The sequence below is a fragment of the Hippocampus comes genome, unplaced genomic scaffold (genome assembly GCF_001891065.2).
Source record: "Hippocampus comes isolate QL1 unplaced genomic scaffold, H_comes_QL1_v1.1 scaffold109, whole genome shotgun sequence".
Taxonomy (NCBI): domain Eukaryota; kingdom Metazoa; phylum Chordata; class Actinopteri; order Syngnathiformes; family Syngnathidae; genus Hippocampus; species Hippocampus comes.
The window spans coordinates 181,526-203,111 of record NW_017805274.1 but is presented as its reverse complement, the minus strand read 5'-3'; the positions used below and the strand labels follow the sequence as shown (position 1 = coordinate 203,111).

Genomic DNA, 21,586 nt, shown 5'->3' with positions numbered 1-21,586 from the left:
CGAGTCTCCCGGTGGGAGACGGAACAGGCTCCCACCTGCTTGTGTGACGTGCCGACGTCACACGAGCTCTGCGGGATTTCGGATATCCGACTTGGGGTCACGATTCACTGTGCAATGCACACACATCACGCACTCAGTAGAGGTGACTTGATAAAGCCTCCGTGATATTGCCGTGGAAAAAATATCAACACCAAGACAGAGCGGCACGGCGGTAGATTGGTTAGCACGTCGGCCTCACAGTTCCGAGGTGCAGGGTTCGATTACAGCTCTGGCCTGCCCGTGTGGAGTTTGCATGTTCTTCCCGTGCATGCGTGGGTTTTCTCCGGGTACTTCGGTTTCCTCCCACATTCCAAAAAACATGCATGGCAGGTTAATGGAACACTTAAAATTGTCCTTAGGTGTGAGTGTGAGCGCAGATGGTTGTTCGCCTCTGTGTGCCCTGCGATTGCCTGGCAACCGGTTCGGGGTGTGCCCCGCCTACTGCGCGAAGACCGTTGGGCTAAAATTCATAAACCGTCCCTTTTTCTTCACTTTTGTAGCTGTGAAAAGAAGCGCAATAAAGCATTTCCTTTAACAGAGACCCGTTAAAGAAAACTCTTCGACTTAGCGTCGCCCACTGTACGGATAATCCGCTGAAAGAGAAGAGCATCCTGGAATGACTTGAGTCAGCTGCCTTTTATTGACACCAAGAGAAAAATCAATCTTTAGAGTGCACGGCTAAAAATACTCCCAAGACAGACGCTGCGCTCCTTCTTCTTCTTTTTCTTCGCAGTCGCAAGGTTTTGCTCCGGCAAGGTCGCAGGTGCGTGTTTCATGAACAGCTGAAAGCTTTTGATGAGCGCATCGGGCCAGCGCGGCGCTGTCGCCTCTGGTTTGTGTTGTTGGCACGGCGAAGACGAGGCGCGTTGCCAGCGCGTGCTTGACCGCAAGATGTCATAAAAGTGAAAATGGAGATAACCCACGCTGGCCTCCGGCAGACAGAAATTAGAGGATGCGGTGTTTACTCCCCCAACAGCGGTACCGATTCCAGTTGACCCCTCGTCTCAATTGACGTTTGCGTCTTCGACGCGAAACAAACGTCTTACTCAGTTCACAGAATGGGAGCTGTAATTACTGTGCATGTCGTCAGAAGTGTTTATTATTCACCTGTGGTTGGTTGTGGTGCGTCTATTTGTGTGTGTGTGAACATAATGTTACGTGACAAACATAAACTGTCGACGAAATACGGTCTGTATTGTTGTGTGGTGTGCTTATGGTGATGTTGAACCGTTCTCGCGGCATTCGATAAACAGCAGCCGGGTTGCATTTGAACTGTCTCCTCGCGTGCAAGTTTTTATTACGTTGTATTTCTCATTATTCTCCAAGTGCTTGTCCGGTCTCTTGTCTCATAAATGACTTCCATTTTTCCATTGCCAGGAACATTGTAATATTGAACAATATTCTATATGTGTCAACCCGAGGCTTTTTTTTTTTTTAAATACATCAGCCTTTTACCTTTAGAACAATATTAAACAATATTTTATATGTCAACGTTTAATAAAACAAAAGGAAAAGGACGACACTTGAGAAACGTTGCAAGTACAAGCACATGACTTCAGCTCATTTAAACTGTGAGGCGAGCTTTGATGCAAAAAAAAAAAAACCCTACAGAGTCCCAATTAAAGTGTCGGCCAGTCCGATCTCAGGCTCTGTATTTCAATGATTTTATTGGTGGAAAAATAAATGCAGTGCCCCCGAAAAGACGCCTCATATACACTGAATTTGAGTGTATAAACGGCTACTCTACAAATACCCCGATACCAGTCCAGTCTCTTATCTGCCCATGTTTTATTTACTTCACGATTGTGGTATAGGGGTTGCAGTGGACCACATCCCAGAATGCAATGCACGCCTGGTTTCAGGAGCCGCTGAGCTCAAACACAGCAAGAAGCTCTTATATTTGCTCGGGTCGAGGTGGCGTTCATGTCTGTGCAAGCGAGCAACATGATAGACTTTTCAAGTGGACCGAGACCACTTCCTTGGCGAGGTCCCGGCCCCACTTGTTTATGTCTGCGGCGCGGTCTGGTCGCCGTGGTCGCACTCGGCCAAACAAACTACTCCGAGGGACTAATGCGAGCCACACTTGGATACCAGTCAACTAAATAAGGGATCACATCATGAATGCTCTTTGATAGTAAATTCCTATACGACTATGCTACTTAGTATGCCGTGCGTAAGTTTCCACCCACCAAGTTCCATTTTATGAGGCACTTTTAATGCCGTTTAACTGATAGAAGCAACGCGAACCACTAATGATTTCAGACGATGTGCTAAATTGGGACATTTAGGGACATTCAGTGTCCCTGTGCTAAAAACGGCCTCGGAAATGCTCTTGCTAACTATAACAACATAATGTAACTCGTATCTCAGAGGAATCATATTGCGGTGTGTTTTCGGGTGCAACAAGGTACGTTCGTCTCGGTCCGTCGCATTGACGTTTTCCGAGTCATTCCAAGTGTCGGGTGAAGTTGAGAGACATTTAAAACGCAAGCGGTCTGGGAATGCTAAAGCTAAAATGAATGCTAAGAGCAAAGCAACATCCGTATCGTGACGCAAGATTGTCCCTGAATTATTCATTGCCACCGTCAAATTGTCACCGTTTACTGCCAATGACCAATTTTAATCGTCAAGTATGTTTTTTGATGCGTTGGCTCGGAAGACGGACTTGCCCAGCGTGTCTGGGAAATTCGGGTTTGTAAGCTACTCTGATGAGTAACAGCAAGCAGTTCGAAAGCGGAAATGTCAATCGGGAAAAACGATTTGCCATGGTAAAAACGATCATCCCTTTGCTGCACATCCATTTGTTGCGCAATTGTTGGTGCAGACTAATTCGGAGTTTGATTGGAAACTTTGGATTTGGCCATTTGCGTTCCATCAGAGAAAAAGGGAAAGCGACAGGTATCAGGGACAAAGTCAAACAGGCACCAAAACATGGAAACGCAGCAGTGGCGATGATTGGGGAAAACAGGACCATTACTCTGATCCTCTTCCAGATCTGTTCATCCGCCTGTGTCTTCCTTTTTTTTTTTACTAACTGCGTGTACATTTTGTCCATCCCACTACCCTCCCCCCACCCCGCTACCCCCTCAACAGCTGCCATCCAGGTGCAGGTCACTCCGACACACAGGGAGATCAGCGTGGGCGAGTCCAAGTTTTTCCTCTGCGAAGGTAAGCTAGCACCGGGATCTAGAAGTACAGAAAAAGTAATCCGGTTAAAGTCGACTAAACGGAGTCATCGAAAAGTACAGACTGGACCGTGCTTGGGTCCAAAAAGTCAGTTGACTTGGGGTTCCGCTTCATATTTTTCCAACTGCAATTGTTTAAATATACCCAGTCATCCGCAACATGCTGCCAAAAACTCTTTGGTTCCGAGTGCCTGGTTACCAGTCAGGCATTTCACACCGGAGAGAACCCACCTGAGCCGCACGTGAGGCATTCCAATGCAACGTGGGTTTTTTTTTTTCTCTACTGCGAGGACTTTTTTCCCCAAATGAGAATCTTATAATTTGACCTCAACTGTTGCTGTTGGCTCCCGTGAAATATGTTCTATTCCCCCGCCTCCGACCTTTTGTTTCAAGAAGAAAAACGATTTTCGCTCCAGTTTTCCAAAGCCCTTAAAATGCAGCCAGAGCATTCCATGCCCGAAAACCTTTCATTTGCGGCTTTCACGCAGAAGCGTAACAGTAGAGAGCCCCCGTTTCTTCACGATTGCATCTTTTCGCAACATATCCACGACAACGTCAGCCCAATCGTTCACGCGACCAAAGCCGGCATTTTCAGTTCTTTCTCCGACGGACGAATCCAGGTTGGCGGGTTGTGGCACAACCCCACCAGCGTCTGTAAAGTTTGACACCCAAGACACTCGCCACTTTGACACTACGCATCGGGAAAGTCAGCTTTTCTTCGCCCATCCCTTTTCCTCAAAAAAATCTTCGGATCTAATCTAGCCGGCTAAACAGAAATCGACTTGTTTTTTACGAATGGAGCACAGATGCATGAAATAAACGTTGCGCCTTTACTTCAGTGGTGGGAGACGCCAAAGACATCGACTGGTTCGCCCCCAACGGCGAAAAGATTCTGCCAAACAACCCCAACGTCCAAGTGAACCGCAACGACGAAACCACCTCCACCCTCACCATCTACCACGCCGACGTGGACGACGCCGGCATCTACAAGTGCGTGGCGAGGAGCGGCGACAAGGAGGCCCAAGCCACGGTGCAAGTCAAGATCTTTCGTAAGTGGAGCCGACTTCCGATTTTGTGTAGGACCAACCCGATCCTGCCTTGACACTTGGTATTTTTTTTTTTCCTTTCAGAAAAGATCACCTTTAAGAATGTTCCCAGTCCGCAAGAGTTCAACGAGGGCGATGATGCCGACATTATCTGCGATGTGGTCGGGTCGCCGGTCCCCTTCATCCTTTGGAAGCATAAAGGTGTCAGGATCCAGTCCAACAAAGACGGTGAGATGATCCCAATGAATATGTCTCAGAACATGGATGGATTTAAAACTTTGAACAAAAATTGGCTAGCTTATGGCGAGGGATTGGGAAATTAAAGGGGAAGTCAACACCCAAATGTTCTTCTTAAGGTAGCGACCGATCACGGCTGACCTGTTTTCTGACCCTGAGTCATGATTGCTGATAGCTGTGATGTCATTTTTCGTCGACAACAATTGGCAAAATGGCCGCCTCCTCAGCTAGCTAAAAACGGGTGGATTTGGATTCATTCATATTGCAATATTAATCAGAATGCCGTGTTTAGACAACTTACTGAGAAGACATTTTTGGAGGGTTGGCTTGGCCTTGAAAGTAAGTTATTTTAAACTAAAAAGGAAAACCTTTCCATCGGTTGAGGCGGCTGCGTCGCTGTTTGTTTGTCGTCAAAAGTCCATTTCGCAACCCGTTCAAGTTTATCGGGACTCGCTGCTTAAACGGTCAATGAATAGCCAACGGAGATTTTGGGTGCAAGTCCGAGCTTTGATTTAATTAGTACCTCTTACCTTATGAGCGTCTGAATCATAATGCGCTCCACTCCTTCTGCGTGGAACAAAACGACAGCAGAACTCCAAAGCTTGACATTTAAAATCAATGAAACGCCTTTAAAGCTGTTGGAACAAGGAGACAGACGTCTTCTTTCTATTGAAACTTTTTCTAGTGTCAGAAAAAGAAAAGATGCCTGAGGGAATATGCGGGTCGCCCGTCAACCTGAGCGGAAGCAAAAATACAAAGTATTGTAAAAGAAAAGCCGAGCGCATGCAGTCGGTTTGATAAGTCGCGGCTTGAGCGGGTCTACCTACGGTTGCGGTGCCTTTATTAAAGGTGATTTCTAGCAATCGAGCGGAAGTTCTGAAAAGTCAAGTCGGATTTGCGCGCCGTCACATTCCATTGTGTCGGTGAGTCGAAAACACAGCAGGAAAGAAACAAAAGAGGATGCAAAAAATACAAAAATACAGAGAAAAGCCTCAACACCAGCTGGAAATGAGAGCGGTCTTCCGCGCTGCGGCAGACAGTTGTCGATTTCCCGCAAGTCGGGCTCGGCTGGGTGCAGGTTGTGCATCTCAGGGAAGCGACGGCGACGTCCATGCGCATAAGGAGCACTTACGCGATTCGCAACGATTTACTGTCAGGATGCGAAACGTTTGACGTCGGGCGTGTAACGGGCCCGCTGCGAGTCATCAATCCGCTGCCCCCGTGTTGGAACAAGACACGCTTATCGGCCTTGGAAGACGCTGTTCATAAAAAGATAACATGTTTCTGGCCCGGGTGAAGGAAGATTCAAAAGGAAACGCGCCGGGTCCCTAAAAGCGGGGCTGTCTCAGCCTTTCGACTGACAAATGGAAGGATGGAAGGATTTGGTTTATGATACGTGCCAACGCCAACCGCAGAACATATTGGAGTTGGTTGAGTGTTTGAAAAATGAGTCAGACTAGAGATGTCATTTTATTTTTTTTTCCAGTACCTGATACCACTATTAGAACTTGATTCCGGTGATTCAACGGCCCGAGTGTAGCACTAATTACTGTCAAGGAAGACTTACTCAATGTCGGATTTTTAAGTATCGGTGGCTGGTATCGGATCCAAAGATGAAACTGCTGACTAAATCGTCCCCGCCTGACCCAATTCTAGAGCTCAACTTCTTCCAACTGGCTTCATCGCAGGAAAAAAAAAATGCTCATTTGAACTGGCACTGCTTTGCTTGTGGAATTTGTCCAAAATGCAAAAAAAGGGACCGCCGCGCCGCGAGGCCCGGCGAGTCAGTCGGGCTGGGTGACGTGCGAGAAAGGCCGCCTGGTTTCACTTAGTGCAGCTCAGTCCATTACGTTGCGTTAATGGCCGCTTTAATCAGAAGCGGCAACAGGTTGTCAAGCCGCGCGTGTCGGCGAGACGCTTGCAGCTCACAGCTCCCCTTTTTTTCAAAAGCGCTTCCTCGATTAGCCAGCATAATTGAGCCGTTTCAATTTGGCCTCGACCGCCTCCCGTTGAAGCGTTTAAAATGCTTCTTTTTCTGCTTTGGAGGAGTAATTAATGTTGGAATGTCGTTCCCCGCATGACTTTTTGCCTTTACCAAGACCAAAAGGCGTTTATTTCGCCTGAAGGTGAAAATTTGATTGCCCTTTTTTTTTTCTTGGTGGCTCACACCGGAAACTCATGAGGAATATTACTATCCAATAAAATACATTGGAGCCTTTCTCCCCGGGTTCCTTTTTCTTTTTCTCAATGAAATGTATCAATATTTTCATTCATATGGGAAATTATAGCAATTCAGTGGAAATTGAAAGATGGATGCCATTAACACATGTCGTAGACCACCTGTCATCTTGCATTGCCATTCCATTCCATTTGCTTTGAGGAATTTCAAACTGAATACACTTTTTGATCACTAAATTTCCGGATTTTATTTTTTTGTGTGGCGGGGGCAATGATGATATACTGTGCTTTCCTTTACGCCGTTTTTTTCCCCCCCTCCTGATCAGTTTGGCTCCAAAAAAAAAAAATCACCATACTTGTGTATGAACTGTTACTGAAACAACAACAACAACAAAAAAAAAACGATTTTTGTAGTTACCAATGTTGCTCATTCACACAGGAACTCTCAATGGCATTGTCGTCTTCCTTGCTGTTTCAGTGCGATACAACGTGATGGATAACGGCCACCTGCTGATTCGCGGCATCAAGAAGACGGACGAGGGCGCGTACAACTGCGAGGCGCGCGTCATGGAGACCGGCGAGATCAACTTCAAAATGATCAACGTCGTCGTTAACGGTGAGACTTTTCCGACCGCCCGTCACGCTTGGGAATCCGACTCCTGCCGTTGATGAGTTGATTTTTTTTTTTTTTGTGTGTGTGTTTTTAGTCCTTCCCACCATCCGCGCCAGGCAGTCCGAGGTCAACGCCACCGCTGACATGGGCGTCTCCATCCTCCTGGCGTGCGATGCCGACGGTTTCCCCGAACCCGCCGTCACATGGGCCTAGTACGTATGACCTTGAAGCACGTTAATTGAGCTAAGGAAGGAGATGCTGCTCTGTTGACAAAGTTCGGAACAATTGATTTCTGACGCCCGTGGAGCTTCGAGGTTGCAAAACGGCACACAATGAACCGGTTTATGGTATCAGAAAATGTCACACCGTGCTCGTAATAGAGTTCAACAAGCCTCAGAAGTTAACCATTTCATGTCTGAACAATCGGGATTCATCTATTTGTGAAAGTTTTTTTTTTTTTTTTTTTTTGTCTTCGTCTTCCCTCGACTATTTGAAGAAATATGGTGTGTTCTAACAACACAGCTCACTCCAGAGCACAAAATAAGGCTCCTCTTTTTTCGGGAGCGCGAGTTGATGGATGTGCTCTCGCTCACCCTGTTTTCCACCTGATGTGTCGGGGATGATGATGATGATGAAGATGTCTCGGCCACAGGAGGGGTTGAGTTGGGAAGGCGAGGTACGTGAGCGGAAAACTGAGGGCCAAGCCATTTTTTTTTCCGAAGGCTGTTGGCAAGGCTGTCATGAAAGCATCCAAACACTTTTTTTTTCTTCAATAGCAGACACAGGTAAACACGTACGAGCAGGGCTGGTGGTGTCTGACGATGGCGTCTTACCGCATGTTGCCCAAAATGAGGTGGCGAATTGTAGTTTTAGGTCGATGCATCGCCAATCACATGTTTTGGTATTAGCTAGCAAGCTAGCGGAGGTGCCTCGGGCGAGTGGGGATATTTAACGAAAAATTACAGCAGTGATAATAGTTTGGGAATTTGCATTATAGTTTTAAATTCAGTTTGTTTGTTTTTTTGTTTTAGGTTGAAATTTCATTTTATTCCCCCTCCACAAGTTTTAGTTATTTCCATTAGTTTTGTTTCAAGGTCACTTGCAATACAACATAAAACTATAACACGAGCGCAAGAGCTATGACCGCACTTCTAAAAAGGCTACAGCTAACGCTAGCAGCGATGTATGCACGGACTGCGTGTATACTGTATCATCTGCTTCGAGGATTCAATGAAAACAAGCATTGGGCGATTGTATTCATCGTGAAAATGAACGGCGGTTGTCTGCCGTAACGATGCCAACAACAAAACATCCGGCTCGTGTTCCGCTCAAGCCTTCATCTCGCAGACACACACGAGCACACTTCTTTCTCTTGCTCCCTCCAGTCACCTCGCCCCACAACTCACTCATCCGAACACAAATTACACTCAGACTCCTTCACTGCCTCACAGACAAGACGCATTTTGCCATGTCTAGGAAAAAAAAAAATCTATACATTTCTTCTTCTAGCTTTGGCAACATTTTTTTGAACACGCACGACCAACACTGCTAGCAGCTTACTCAAGCACTTAAGTCGATAAAGTACTGTAACTGTATTTTAATTGGAAAAAAAATAGCTTTTCCTGTCAAACGGTCTCTTTTTTTTTGTTTGTTTTTTTGCCATGAATTAAGTACAAATAGTAATGTGGGGACAAGTGAGTGAGCCGCAGTCTTGATGTTGTCTTTTCCCAGCATGTCAAAATCAGCCTTCCAAAAAATTGAATTTACGCCGAAACCAAGAGATCCATTCTCCACGTTCCTCCGCGACAGGATGTCGGGTTTGCCTTTCTTATTCATCTCTTATTTTCTCACTTTTTTTCCCCCCACCCTCCGGTTGACAGCAACAACGTCATCCTCGAGTCAGGCGATAAGTACAGTCTGAATGACGACGGCTCCGAGCTGGTGATAAAAGATGTCATCAAAGTGGATGAAGGAGATTACACCTGCATCGCCAGGAACAAGGCAGGCGAGATGAGCCAGGAAGTCAGTCTCAATGTGTTTGGTAAGGGAAAAAAAAAAATGAGTTCACTTTTGTGCACCTGTGGAAAAGGAGGAATTTAGACACACACACACACACACACACACACACACACACACCCTCCCCTTTTTCCATGTAAGCTTTAAAAATCTTTCTTTTAAAAACCCATTTATTGTGCCTTTTTTTTTAAAACCTTTTTTTTTTTAAACAATGTGCACTCCTGCCGGTGTGTGATCCCATCAGCAGCTTCCCGAGCCTTCAGGTGTCCATTGTTTATCTTTTAGCGGGAATGTCCTCGGCGCGGCTCCCCGGTTCATTTGTGCCCACGGAAGCTGCAGAAAAACAGCCCTCATTAATGAAACATTTGTCCACGAGCTGATTATCAATGAGCATGGGATTCAAAGAAGACAGGAAAAGAATTATTGATGGATTTATTTTTATTTTCCACCCAGTGCAAGCTAAGATTACCTACATGAACAACCAAACGGCGACAGAGTTTGACGATGAAGTTACGCTGACCTGCGAGGCCTCGGGTGACCCGACGCCCTCCATCTCGTGGAGCTTCCAAAACAGGATGTTCTCCGAAGGGGAGCAGGTAAGGTTGGAGAGCAAGGTGGGATGTGGAATGTGAATATTATAGTACGTGTGCTCAAAAATGTAAGTTAGCAGCCTGTTGTCAAAAATGATACTTTCGAATAATTTGCGGACACGAAACCAATACCGTAACGCTTCACCCTCATGTGAAACATGTTGTATCGATCACGGGCATCAGTGCTAACGTTGCCATCAGAGTAGAGAGATGTTGTTGTTCTACACTCGCCGTTCATTAGGTACCAGTAAAAAGCGGCAACAAATGATGATGGATTTAAACTGTTATCTGCCCCTGCAATGCAAACGGTTCCTCAAACAGTAGCGGAGTTAAGCGTTTGTGCGACTAGCTAACTAGCCAAAGTGCTAGCATCAACAATGATAAAAGATGGACACAAATTAAGATTATTGCCTAGCTAGCAGACCACTTCCTGTTTTTTTGAGGATGACGTAATGAATGGGTTTAACAACCGCATTATGTATTGAGTTACTGAATTCCGACATTTACAATTTAAATGTTTTGGGGAAATCAGATTAGCAGTGTTGTAACTTGGCTAACTAGCTCACTATTACCCAACCAACAAACAAAGGGCTAAAGCGTTGCATGTTAGAATTATAATATCAACTCCTCTCTCAGGCAATAAAGTAGCATCCGCTCCACCAAGGCTCAAAGGTGACAGAAAGGTTTTCGAAATGCAAAAACGTATTTTTTTGTCAGTGTCATATTGACTTCTAGGCTTGTAGCGGATGCTGGAACAATTCTATACATGCATTTAAAAAAACATTTAACCAAAGATGAGAAAAAAAATCCATCTCCGCCTCCTTAAATGATAGACAGACTACACATTCATTATTGAGGCCGTACGACTGCACGGCATCACAGTGAGCGATGTTAAACGCTGTATTGGCTGATTAAAACCGGAACCGCTGCCACTTGCGTCATTTGCTTAATGAAATTCTGCTCTTACACGATAATTTCCGAGCAGTTTAACCTCATAAAGAGTACAAGTAAGACTTTACTGCTTTTTAATCGCTCCTTTTAGAAGATAAAATTTGAAGAAATTGACATTGAAAAAAAAAACAAAACAAAAAACAGCCCTTGATGAGGATTAAAATCTTGAGTCAAAGTTATTGCAGTGGTAAGAATACAGTGCTAAAACTAGAGGAGCCTTAGTGCCAGTTTATTCATGATTGACATGGTAACATTATCTGCCAAAAGAGAAACAAAATCAAAACTCAGAGGATGAGTGCATGCCAACCCAAGTAAATAAATCATCCGTTGCCAAAAAAACAAGTGTCTGTTATTATCCCATGAAAAAAACTCATAATGTTGCGAAAATGAAGCTGTGTGGGTTTTGTCTACCATCATCAAGTGACCGGGTGAGGGCGAGTGGGGGACGGGGGGGTCAATAAAAATCTTTTGAAACATTTATAGACCTGGATTGCCATAATAGAACCTTTTTCTCATACCATTTTGACTTCTCGTAAAATAACGAGGCGGGCTGGACTTTGAGGAGAAACTTGAACCACATCTCATCTGAAGAGTGCATGCCGACTGAGGTAATTAAATCTCCAGTGACAAGGATGGCTTGCCAGGGGGTCAGAGAGACGGTTGGTCAGTCTTGCTTCTTAAATGTCAACCCCGCCGCCAAAAGTCAGCATGTGAAATTTCTTTCAGTGTTTGAGACCGACACTTGACAGGTGCGATTTCTTTTTTTCCGCTATGCACGCAGCCAACTCTAAATGAGCGTGAGTGCTGGAAATCTGCAGGCCACGCTCGCAGTGATACAGGAAGTCGACGGGGGGGGCGTCTGTCAGGAACTAATTTAAGCAACGTTTTTTTCCCCGCAGACACACGTTTTTGGTGTAAGAGCACGCCACAGTATAATCTGCGTTGAAAGGAGAATCGTTTTCAGCACAGCAAGTTTTTTGGGCGTTTTTTTTTTTTTTTTTTTTTTTTTTGATGGTATGATATGCTTTTATTGATTGTATGTATGATGGTGAAAGCTTCTTGTTTATTTAAGTCTATTTCCAAACACGTTTTTTTTTTTTTTTTTGAAGGGGGTGATGATTTAATTTGTGTCTTTTGATTCCAATAAATTATGCAAAAAAATGTAATCGGTGATACTACCGGAGAGGGATGTGCGAATACCACTGCCAGGTATCAGTCTTGGGTGGATATTTATTTTAAGTTATCGGGTTCTCATAGTCGCTGCTGATATCAACCACCAATACTTAAGGCACACAAAAAAAATCTGTCATTGAGTAAGTCATCCTCGGCAGTAGTTGGCGCTATAGTAAAGCAGTTTGACTCACTCAGTGGTATAAATATTTTTCATTATATATATATATATATAATTCGCAACGGTTCGAGGTACATTACACTGCCACTAGTGTAGAAATTGTAATTATCGTTACGACGGTTCGAAGTGTCTCTGGGAGTCATGGTCATTTTTTGGGGCTTCTCCCATTTGGCATCCAGGAAGTATTTTTCAAACAAATATCGATTTCATTTATTATGTGACACACTTTTTTACTTTAATTGTTGAAGTGAATCAGTGCTTCTGATTTTGTTCATCTCCACTTTTTTGTTCATATTTTGCAATATGTTTAATTTTGCAATATTGGGATAATAGCGGCAAGCGTGATCATTTTGCTGGCTATAAATAATCATGTGGTGCCATTTTTCCACATTACATGACTAAGTTCTTTCTTTACATTTTTTTTAATTGCTTTGTTAAAAAGTGTTCAGAAATGCGAGAAAAAAAAACTACTCCCATATTTGGTTCCTCAAAATCATTGCTCTGTCTGTCCATCCCTCTCGTGTGACTCTCACAAAAGCTCCACAGTGTTGTTGTTTTTGTGTGTTTGTCCTCTCCAGGCTTCGTGGACGCGACCCGACCAATACGAGGTAGGGCGACTTTAAAAAAAAAAAAAAAAAGGCGTAGCCATAGTTGCACGGGCCCCAGATTTAACACGCTAGAGCACCCCTCTCCTCCCTCCACCCCCGTGTTTCCACCCAACCCACTTCAAGCGTGCACGCTGATAGACGACCACTAACTGTGTTCACATTAGTCACGTGCCACGCTGAATGTCATCTGTTGAGTTCATTGTTGAAAGCAGACCTTTTCACTTAATTTTTTTTTTTTTTGCTCCTTCAAGGATTTTAGTATTTGCTTCTGCAACGGTCTGGTGGTGTAATTGAAGGGTTGACGCCCGTCCATCGGCGTAAATGCAGTCTGCTGTGCCTTATGAAAACACTTCCGAGCAGAAAGCTTTTCTGGCAAACCAGCCAACGTATTTTTCTTACACGGGAGAAACCTTGTGGGCATGACGAATTATTTGCAGTTGATTGGAACAGAGCGTTCAAAAACAATCTTGGATGAGGAGCCACATGCTGCTTCACCAAGTCTAAAGATATGATTATTTCGAGTTTGGATAATCTGGTTCCAGATTTTTTTTTGTTTGACGGAGAGCATTTTGGTTAGCGGACAGCTTCTTGGTTCTCGGACTTCCACGTGGACGGATTGTCATCGGACCGCAACGACTTTATCGGGTTCTGCGCTAAAATGCAATTGGTTCTTCCCCGGCTCGGTTCACCCCTGCGCTACAAAGTGACGTGGTCCTGGAATTTCTGTTGGCATCCAATTTTGCTTTCTTCGAATTACAATGCTGTTAATTCCTCATCTGTCTTTGCCAAGTTTGTCAAAAACTTTTCTTCATTTTTGTTGCAAAATGTTTTATTTATTGAAGGCAATGGATGCATGGAAATACAAGGGCATATATTTTTCTTTTGTGTCAGCTTTTAGCCCAAGGGCGAGTAAACATTTGGGCCACTGAGAACTGCCTTTTTGCAGCCGAGTGATTTAAAAGTTTTATGGCTGCAATAAAATCTGAGGGATTTATATCTTGGTGATTTATATGGAAATGATGACTTCGTCTGGATACTTTTTTTTTTCAATAGAAATTGTGGGTTTCCTCAGATTTGAGTTGATTCCAAACATCTATCAAATCTAAACAATATTTCATGAAAGATGAGGAACAACATTCACTTATGCTAACATGGAGATGTGCTAGCATCTAACATAAGGCGCGACTTAACTTCGGAGTCATCTATCAAACTCTGAACCACACTTCGTGGGGATGTTTTTGTGCACATTTTCCGAATCAAGGTTACGTTTATTGGACTGTTGTAGTTCGTCTGTAGTATTTATTTTTGGTCCCAGTTTGGCATTTTTAGACCACTGGCTAGCCAAGTAGATTTAGACATCAAAGCTTGCCCTTTGCCAGTAGATTAGTGGAGATACTGAAAGTGTCTTGACCTTTACAGTCTGCACTGTTCTCGCTGTGTTCTTATCTCGACAGGGTAGAGAGGGCACGCTCGGAATCCGGTTTTAAATCCTGACGTTTTCAATCCGTCGGTGCTCAGGACTTTCCGAAAACGGTCATTGTAATTAGAAGAACTGTAACCCCGTCGGATCGTTAGCTGTACCACCACAGAAAAATCACCGATTGATTCACTCGCTCTCATCGACGGTTTTGGCATTGATCTTGCCTGATCTTTAGCTAGGGCGGCTGATAGCGCTGCTCCGCGACCGAACGCTTCTACCGGATCATCAATCAAAGGCTGCCAGCGAGCGTTGTCGTAAAGTCCCCGACAGCCTCGTCAAGCGAGTGGGGCATGTGTTGAAAGGGAGCAAGCCGACACTCAAAGTCAACCAGGGGCTGATCGTAGCACCCTGCCTGCCGCTGTCATTATCGTCGGCAGCATTCATATACGCCCTAATCAGAAGTGTGGACATTAAAAACCACAGCATAATCAGTCGGGATTGTCTTTTCTAACTGGGCCTTTGCTGAATTTGAGCAGAAGGTGGGAAAAAAAAAATGCTCAAATTCAATTAGCTGTTCGTGGTAAGTAGCTAATGGCTTAGCTAGCTGCTAAGGACTCAAAATGGTGGAGGTGGAATAATATTCAGGATACTGTATGTGTGTCAGCAACAATGGAGAGCTCAGCGGCACGAAAACGGGGGCACACCATGACAAGTAAAAACAGGATAACGGAGGGCAGCAAACGGGATGAAGTCGGATTTTTTTTTTCCATCAACGCAAATGAATTGTTTTAATTATGCAAGGGCGGATTTGGACCAAAATGAATGCTAATGTTGATTGAGTCATGGGAAGCGTATGAATGATTTCCCTTGTCAGGCTGAATGTTTGCCCGCACTAAATGATCGTTTGTCATGTTTCCTTTTTTTTTTTTTTTTTTTTTTTGTTTGTTTGTGTGTGTGTCAGATCCATTGATGTCCAAGAAGTAATACTTAAATAATAACTGCCCATATAAATAGTTTCAACTATAAACATACCACAAACTACGATACCAACACCGTTTCAAACCATTTCTATCTGATCTATCTCATTTTTAAAGTATTCAAGTTGCAAATAAAAGGGTGACAGATGAATCCATTTGAATAAAATTGAAGACTTTAATCCATCCATCCATCCATCAACCAGAAAGAAGCTCACCAACTAACAATTTCACAGAAAAATAGATTTTAAAAAATGATTAATTTGTGTTCACTGCACTGAATTTTCAGCAGGATTCTTTCTAACAGATGCCACCTTTAACTTCTGGCATTTCTTTCTTTCCATGGAAATGGTTATTCCGCCCCGGTTTCCAATGTCAACAGAATGGGTGCACGGTGTTGCCTTTCACAATTGGTTTCCTTGGTCTCTTCTCGTTCGCAGAGCCACGACAGAAACATCGTCGTCCGCAGCCACGCCCGGGTGTCGTCCCTCCTCTTGAAAAATGTCGACTTCACGTACGCCGGACAGTACCTGTGCACCGCCAGCAACTCCATCGGTCAGGACAACCAGCCTGTGTACCTGGAGGTTCGCTGTAAGTCCCCCCTGACCTTCCAATTCTGGACTCATTTCAGCTGGGAGGCATCGACCAGTCGCAAGCCTTTGCCGAGCTTTCTCGTGGTTGTTTCCGCTTAGGCTCCTCCGATTTCACATGTGACAAAAGACCAAACGCCAATGTATATCAGCTCAAAGTTTCGATCGGCTTTCCATTCCGTTTCCGTCACTTCACCGGTCACACTCCTCAGCCCACCCTCGTGAAACATTCATGGATTATTATCCCGCAGAGGAGCGAGAATCCAATTGATTTCGGATAACACGAGTGCGAAATATAGCCGAGGCTAAAAATGAAATCAATACCTGCTTCCCTTTTCTGCAGTCACAACCCTCAACCGATTTCCCAAGTGTTGAGGGATTCTTCAATGGCCGTGTAGCACAAAAACACTCTTGATCCTCACCCTAGACAAGATCTTTTAAGTGTCTCGGCCCCCCTTACATAACTGCCTCCGAAAACTTTCCTTGGTTGTTGTTCAGTAGTAAAGCAAGAACTCGCCTCGCTAAAAAGAAATGAGATGAATATCAATATCGGGCAACAGCAGACTGTCAGGAATGATCTTTGGTCAACGTCAATGAGACGGGCTACGAACGGGAGTCAAGGGTGGAATGCCTCAAATATCACGCTGGACTGAGTATAGACGCTGACATTCTTTAACCGTGAGTCCTCATCAGTTCTGAATCTTCCATGATAAGCTAGCGCTAAATCGAGTTTGACAGCATCCAAGCAACTTTTCAGGGTATTTTTTTTTTTTATTTGTCTCCCCCCCCCCCTCACCCCGCACCTCAACTATTGTTGTTTGCACCAGTTGGCAGACAAATCAATAAGGCTCGCAAACGTCTCACTGAGATCAACCAAGCGTTTCTTTTTCCAGTCAGGAGAAAGCTCAAGCCCGTTGGCCTTTATTTAAACTTCAGCTCACCATGCGACTTGCATGTCAAACCCTTTGCCACGCAGGTGAGCGGACGCCCGTTCCCTGATGGGATAAACTTGTCGAACTAACGCGCTTCGTTTTAAATGGAAAAAAAAAAAAGAAAAGAGGCACTTCTCAGCTTTAACGGCATTAATAAACATTCATTTGGCGAACATTTCAGGAATGGCTTTTCAGTCGGGTAACCATCACAAACACTGCTGGGCGCCTTGAGGGAAAGGGAAAAATGTGCAATAAAAGACTCAGCATGCTCACGTTTACCTCGCCGAACTCTACTCACCCTGTGGATTTTTCACGAAAAGAATAATTGGAGCGTAATAGTTTCTTTATACCAGAGCGCTCATTTGCATTTCCCGGAGAACTGAAGCTTATCAAGAATCAAATTCTCCAGGTAAGCCGCTAACCACGTAGCCGCGGTTGTAACGCTTGCAGACGCGCCAAAAATTCTCGGAGTGGTGGCGGTGTACACGTGGGAGGGAAACCCGGCCAATATCAGCTGCGAGGTGGAGGCCCACCCCGGGGCTTCTGTCACCTGGTTCCGAGACGGCCTCCAGGTACCCTCTGTCAACACCACCAATGTGAAGATCTACAGCAAGCAGAGCAACAGCTACCTCGAGGTGAACACTTTGGGGCAACATCTCTGTTGTTCGGTGACATTTCCAAAGTCAGATTTTTTTTTTTTGATTTTAGATTTTGATTTTTTTTGAATGGGTCTGTTCAGGTTTCTCCGGAATCTCAGAGCGACTTTGGGAGCTACAACTGCACGGCAACCAATGCGATGGGTACCGAGTCCAAGGAGTTTCTCCTCATCCAAGCAGGTTTGCGGGGTTTTTTTTTTTTCATCGCTCGACAGGCGAGGTTTTGGTTTCGAGAGGTTCTGACTTTGACATTTGCTTGCTTTTCTCCAACTCTTGAGGTTTTGCTTTCGTAGTCTGAAAATATACCTGCAAGTTCAACGAAAACTGGGGTGGAAACCTTTTGCCCTTAGTCCAACTAGCTATTACCCTGACATGACACAGATACGGAACAGGGCTATGAAGTTGACCCAGAGATGTTCCTGCCTTTGGTGGTCTTATCAGAACGACAACACAGCAAGACACAGCCTGTGTTGTAATCGTTTGTGAAGCCAGCAAGTTGTTTAGGTGTTTTTTTTTTTTTTTGCAATGCTGGGATCAGGGTTTGAATTTTAATGCCTGTACCACGGCCTACAAATCTTTTCAAAGTTCAAAAGGAACCATTAAGGTTCGGCGCTTTGACCCACTCGTTTTTTTTTTTTTTTTGTTGTTTCTGGAGGGGAGTAGCAGGTCTTAACTGAGGTCCAACGCCGTCTGAGAAGCATTTTGTGAAGCCAGGACTGCTGTGTGATGTTTTACAACTGGAATCAATGTTGGGGTGTATCCTGTGTTCACCGTGTTGATGTTCTGGACAGTCAGAAGTGACACAGGACCGGAAATACAAAGTCCCACCCAGTTATACCCCGAGGTGGTATTTCGCAATGCCAGGACCGGGATTTCTCTGTTGCTGGACCATGAAGTTGATAGTACAGGTCTTCTGTTCCGTTGATGCATCGGTTTTCTGATGTTATTGACATCACATGAGCAGTATTGAATGCGGAAAGATGGATGGCACCCCGGTACGACGCTGATTAGATTTTCCCCGATAAAATGCAACACCGCAAAGGACAGGTTAATAAACGGCGAGGATAAATGGAAACGCGATACATTGCTATGATACTACAATTGGAAATCACACCGGGATGCTGGCTGTGATGGATAGACCGTGGCAAAGCTCCACCTTGAAAATGTTCCTGCGGGGAGGCCATTGCAGATCGCGGCCTCAAACGGCGAAGTCGGATTTTCCGTGGTAAAATCATTAGTTGCCGAAGCGGAACGGACTACCCGCCTACCACGTATCCATTTATATTCTTCATGAGCTGCTCCGGGATGCCCAAAAGAAGCAAATAGATAAAAGATGCCTTTTAAAGAAACAATTTTGAGATCCAGCGTGAGGCGAAACGTCGCGGTCAAGGTGGAAGAGGAGCATTTTGCATCACAAACCAGCCGGTCGCATCTCATTAGCGGAGGCAATAGCCCCTTTCAGATGGAATTGGGACGTGGGAGGGCGAAGTTGACCCTGCAATTTTACAACTGTGGAGGTCAAATTAAAAGCCCCTTTTACACCGGCTGTAAAATCTGGAAGTTTTTTTTTTTTTCTTTCTTCAGATATTTTTCCCCATGTAACTAATGTGTATAAATGGCTCCCTGCTCACCATGCATACCACCACCCACATGCTCCATTCCGGCTGTTTTAACCTCTTGTTCCCAAAACCTGCACTAATTTCGGTCGATCTTTTCAATTTTACACTCCAAACGACTGGGACACTGCAACAAATAATTAAATACACTTGTTTTTAGCCTGTTTGGGACCTTTTAATTCATCATGTATATGCTGAAATTTACTGTATGATTTGTTTGGCGTGTTTTTTTGTTGTTTGTTTTTTTTTTTGTTTGTTTTTTTGCATTGCAGAAGTGCCATCATCGCCAGAGATCCAACAGGTTGAGCCTTTCTCCAGCTCAGCTGTGGTGGAGTTTGACGAGCCCGACTCTTTCGGAGGTGTACCCATCATCAAATATCTGGTAGAATGGCGCTTGGACGGCCACGGCTGGACTGGAAAGGAGTACGACGCCACAGAAGGTGAAACAATTACGGGAAGGGGGCGGAAAAAAAAAAGAACAAAAAAAGTTTTGATGACTCAAATGACGGTCAATTCCAATGAAGTGTGGCGTGGTTGCTGGGCAACGCGGATCAACGCTCACTTGCTTTTCTGTTGATGCGCCGGCTGCAAACGTGCGTCCAGTCAAGTGCAGGTTATTCTGATTCAATTACTTTGCCTCATTTTAGCATTTATTGAGGGATTCTTGTACGTGCCACGAGAGAGAGCCATACTTTGAGCAAGACGTGCATTTTCTCAACTACGGTCAGTCAGAACCCGATGGAAGCTGTGCTGCCAATACTCCCAACACTTCCCCTCCGTCAACTTTTTGCGGATAAACAAAAATGATGGTTCTTTGACGTGACAGAAGGAGGAGCAGATAACACTTGAGCCATCGCCGCGAGCTAATCCAAACATGACAGTGTTGCGCGCAGCCCGACGTCTGGCCGAGAGCGAGTCTGAGATGACAGTCGGCTCGGGCCCCAGATAATAGCCCCGTCCCGCCGCGACGCGGTGGCGCTGGCATATCTGGATGCTTCCTGTCCCGTTTGCCGCATGGGGCGTATCTGTCAGCGGCTTTGCTTGCTGGCTGCTGTCATCTCACGGCCCGAGAGCCACCTGTCATGTAAACCAATGCGCTAAGCAAAAAAAAAAACAACACCACCACCACAAGCTCCTCTCCAAGGGATGCGCTTTGCATTTCGCTGTGCGCACACGCTCAACATTCTTTGGTAAATGCAGGAACAACAGAAATGGCCCACAATATGGCCAAAAAAACGCCTAACAGAGTCCCCTTTAATTAAATCGATAAAGCCCCGGTTGGTGCTTAACAGTAATGACATCATAAAATTCACTGTGGGTGAATAAAAGGCTGACCGAAACAGACATAAAAATCAAGCGTTACGAAAACCCAAGACCTGCATTTTCTTTCATTCTCGTCATCTCCCCGATTGTCGTATTTCATCCAATAGCGGTTTGTCATTCATTTGAAATGATAAATGCCTCGCCTGTACCAAAAGAGACACCGCCTCCCTTTTCCTAAAAGGAAAGAAATTCCACTTATGTCACGACACAGACATTAAAGTGTCAAGCGCATTTTAAAACCTGTTGCCAGCCAAAACAGCAATACCGAGCAAAGCACGTCAAGTCACGTGGATGAATTGGCGTGGCGTCTTGACGCAATGACATACACTTAACCACCGAACCACCTGTCGCTAACCCAAATAGCAGCACCAACAGAAGCACATCATACTCGCCTATTTCAACTCTGTTGCTCACCAAAACAACAGCACCTAAAGTCTTGTTGGACGTGGCTCCGCAATGTTGTGCGCCTCCATATTTGTTACCGGGCGACTCAAACCGTCTTCACTTTTGTGAGCTTCCAGTGGAGTTTACTGTCGGTCCTCAGCTGTCTCGGTGAGACAAAGCAGGACTGCCATCACGTGTTTAAAAGAAGTACTGCCACAGGTACACCTACACGTTCAAATGGAGTCCAATCGAAAAGGCCTGGATTGCACACGAGAGGCACTATAAAATAAAAAAACAAAATGCGCCGTTTTAACATATTTGCATCAACGGCGTCCATCAACCCTGAGATTGATTTCCCGCCTAACGGTCTCATTTTGTCTACAGCTCTCGCATCGCATAGCCTGAGATTGATACTTAGTGGTTTGTTTTGTGATTCACTCAAATTTCCCGAAAGTCAAAATCATCCTTGCCTCAAGGCAGACTTTATTGAACACGGCATAAACAAACACTCTCTTGACTGTAACTTGCGAGCTGATTGATTCTCAATCTTCCGATGTAAATAACGCCGATGTGATCATCTCATCTTTGGAACTTGTTCCTCCGGGTAAAGAAACGCCATCGAATTAAACAGGCTTTTTATGGCTTTGTGTAAAGACGCATTTTTCTCCCCTCGCCAGACTTGACCAGGATCACCATCGTGGGCTTGACGCCGGACACCATCTACGAGGTCAAGATGTCCGCCGTCAACGGCAAAGGCGAAAGCGAGAGCAGCGCGGCCGTCAAGTTCAAGACCGGACCGATCCGTACGTACCCGTCCTCCGTTTGACATCCCCCCCCCCCCCCCCCTCTCGCCTTTTCTATATTCGTGGGCGCCTGC

The 21,586-nt window shown here is 45.0% G+C and overlaps 1 protein-coding gene across 14 annotated transcripts in view; it reads left to right on the top strand.

Moving 5' to 3' along the window:
• ncam1a (neural cell adhesion molecule 1a) overlaps nt 1-21,586 on the top strand; it is a 161,542-nt gene that overhangs the window by 119,994 nt on the left and 19,962 nt on the right. For 10 of the 14 annotated variants that reach the window (XM_019869598.1, XM_019869596.1, XM_019869595.1 and 7 more), the window contains exons 2-14: nt 3,133-3,207; nt 4,064-4,273; nt 4,355-4,498; nt 7,164-7,301; nt 7,393-7,510; nt 9,179-9,339; nt 9,768-9,910; nt 12,785-12,814; nt 15,649-15,799; nt 17,181-17,365; nt 17,470-17,566; nt 19,275-19,442; nt 21,387-21,512. In XM_019869598.1, the coding sequence (XP_019725157.1) occupies nt 3,133-3,207; nt 4,064-4,273; nt 4,355-4,498; nt 7,164-7,301; nt 7,393-7,510; nt 9,179-9,339; nt 9,768-9,910; nt 12,785-12,814; nt 15,649-15,799; nt 17,181-17,365; nt 17,470-17,566; nt 19,275-19,442; nt 21,387-21,512 (1,746 nt within the window). The remainder of the gene's footprint in view (nt 1-3,132; nt 3,208-4,063; nt 4,274-4,354; nt 4,499-7,163; nt 7,302-7,392; nt 7,511-9,178; nt 9,340-9,767; nt 9,911-12,784; nt 12,815-15,648; nt 15,800-17,180; nt 17,366-17,469; nt 17,567-19,274; nt 19,443-21,386; nt 21,513-21,586) is intronic. The other 4 variants (XM_019869597.1, XM_019869601.1, XM_019869607.1 and 1 more) reach the window with 1 other exon arrangement.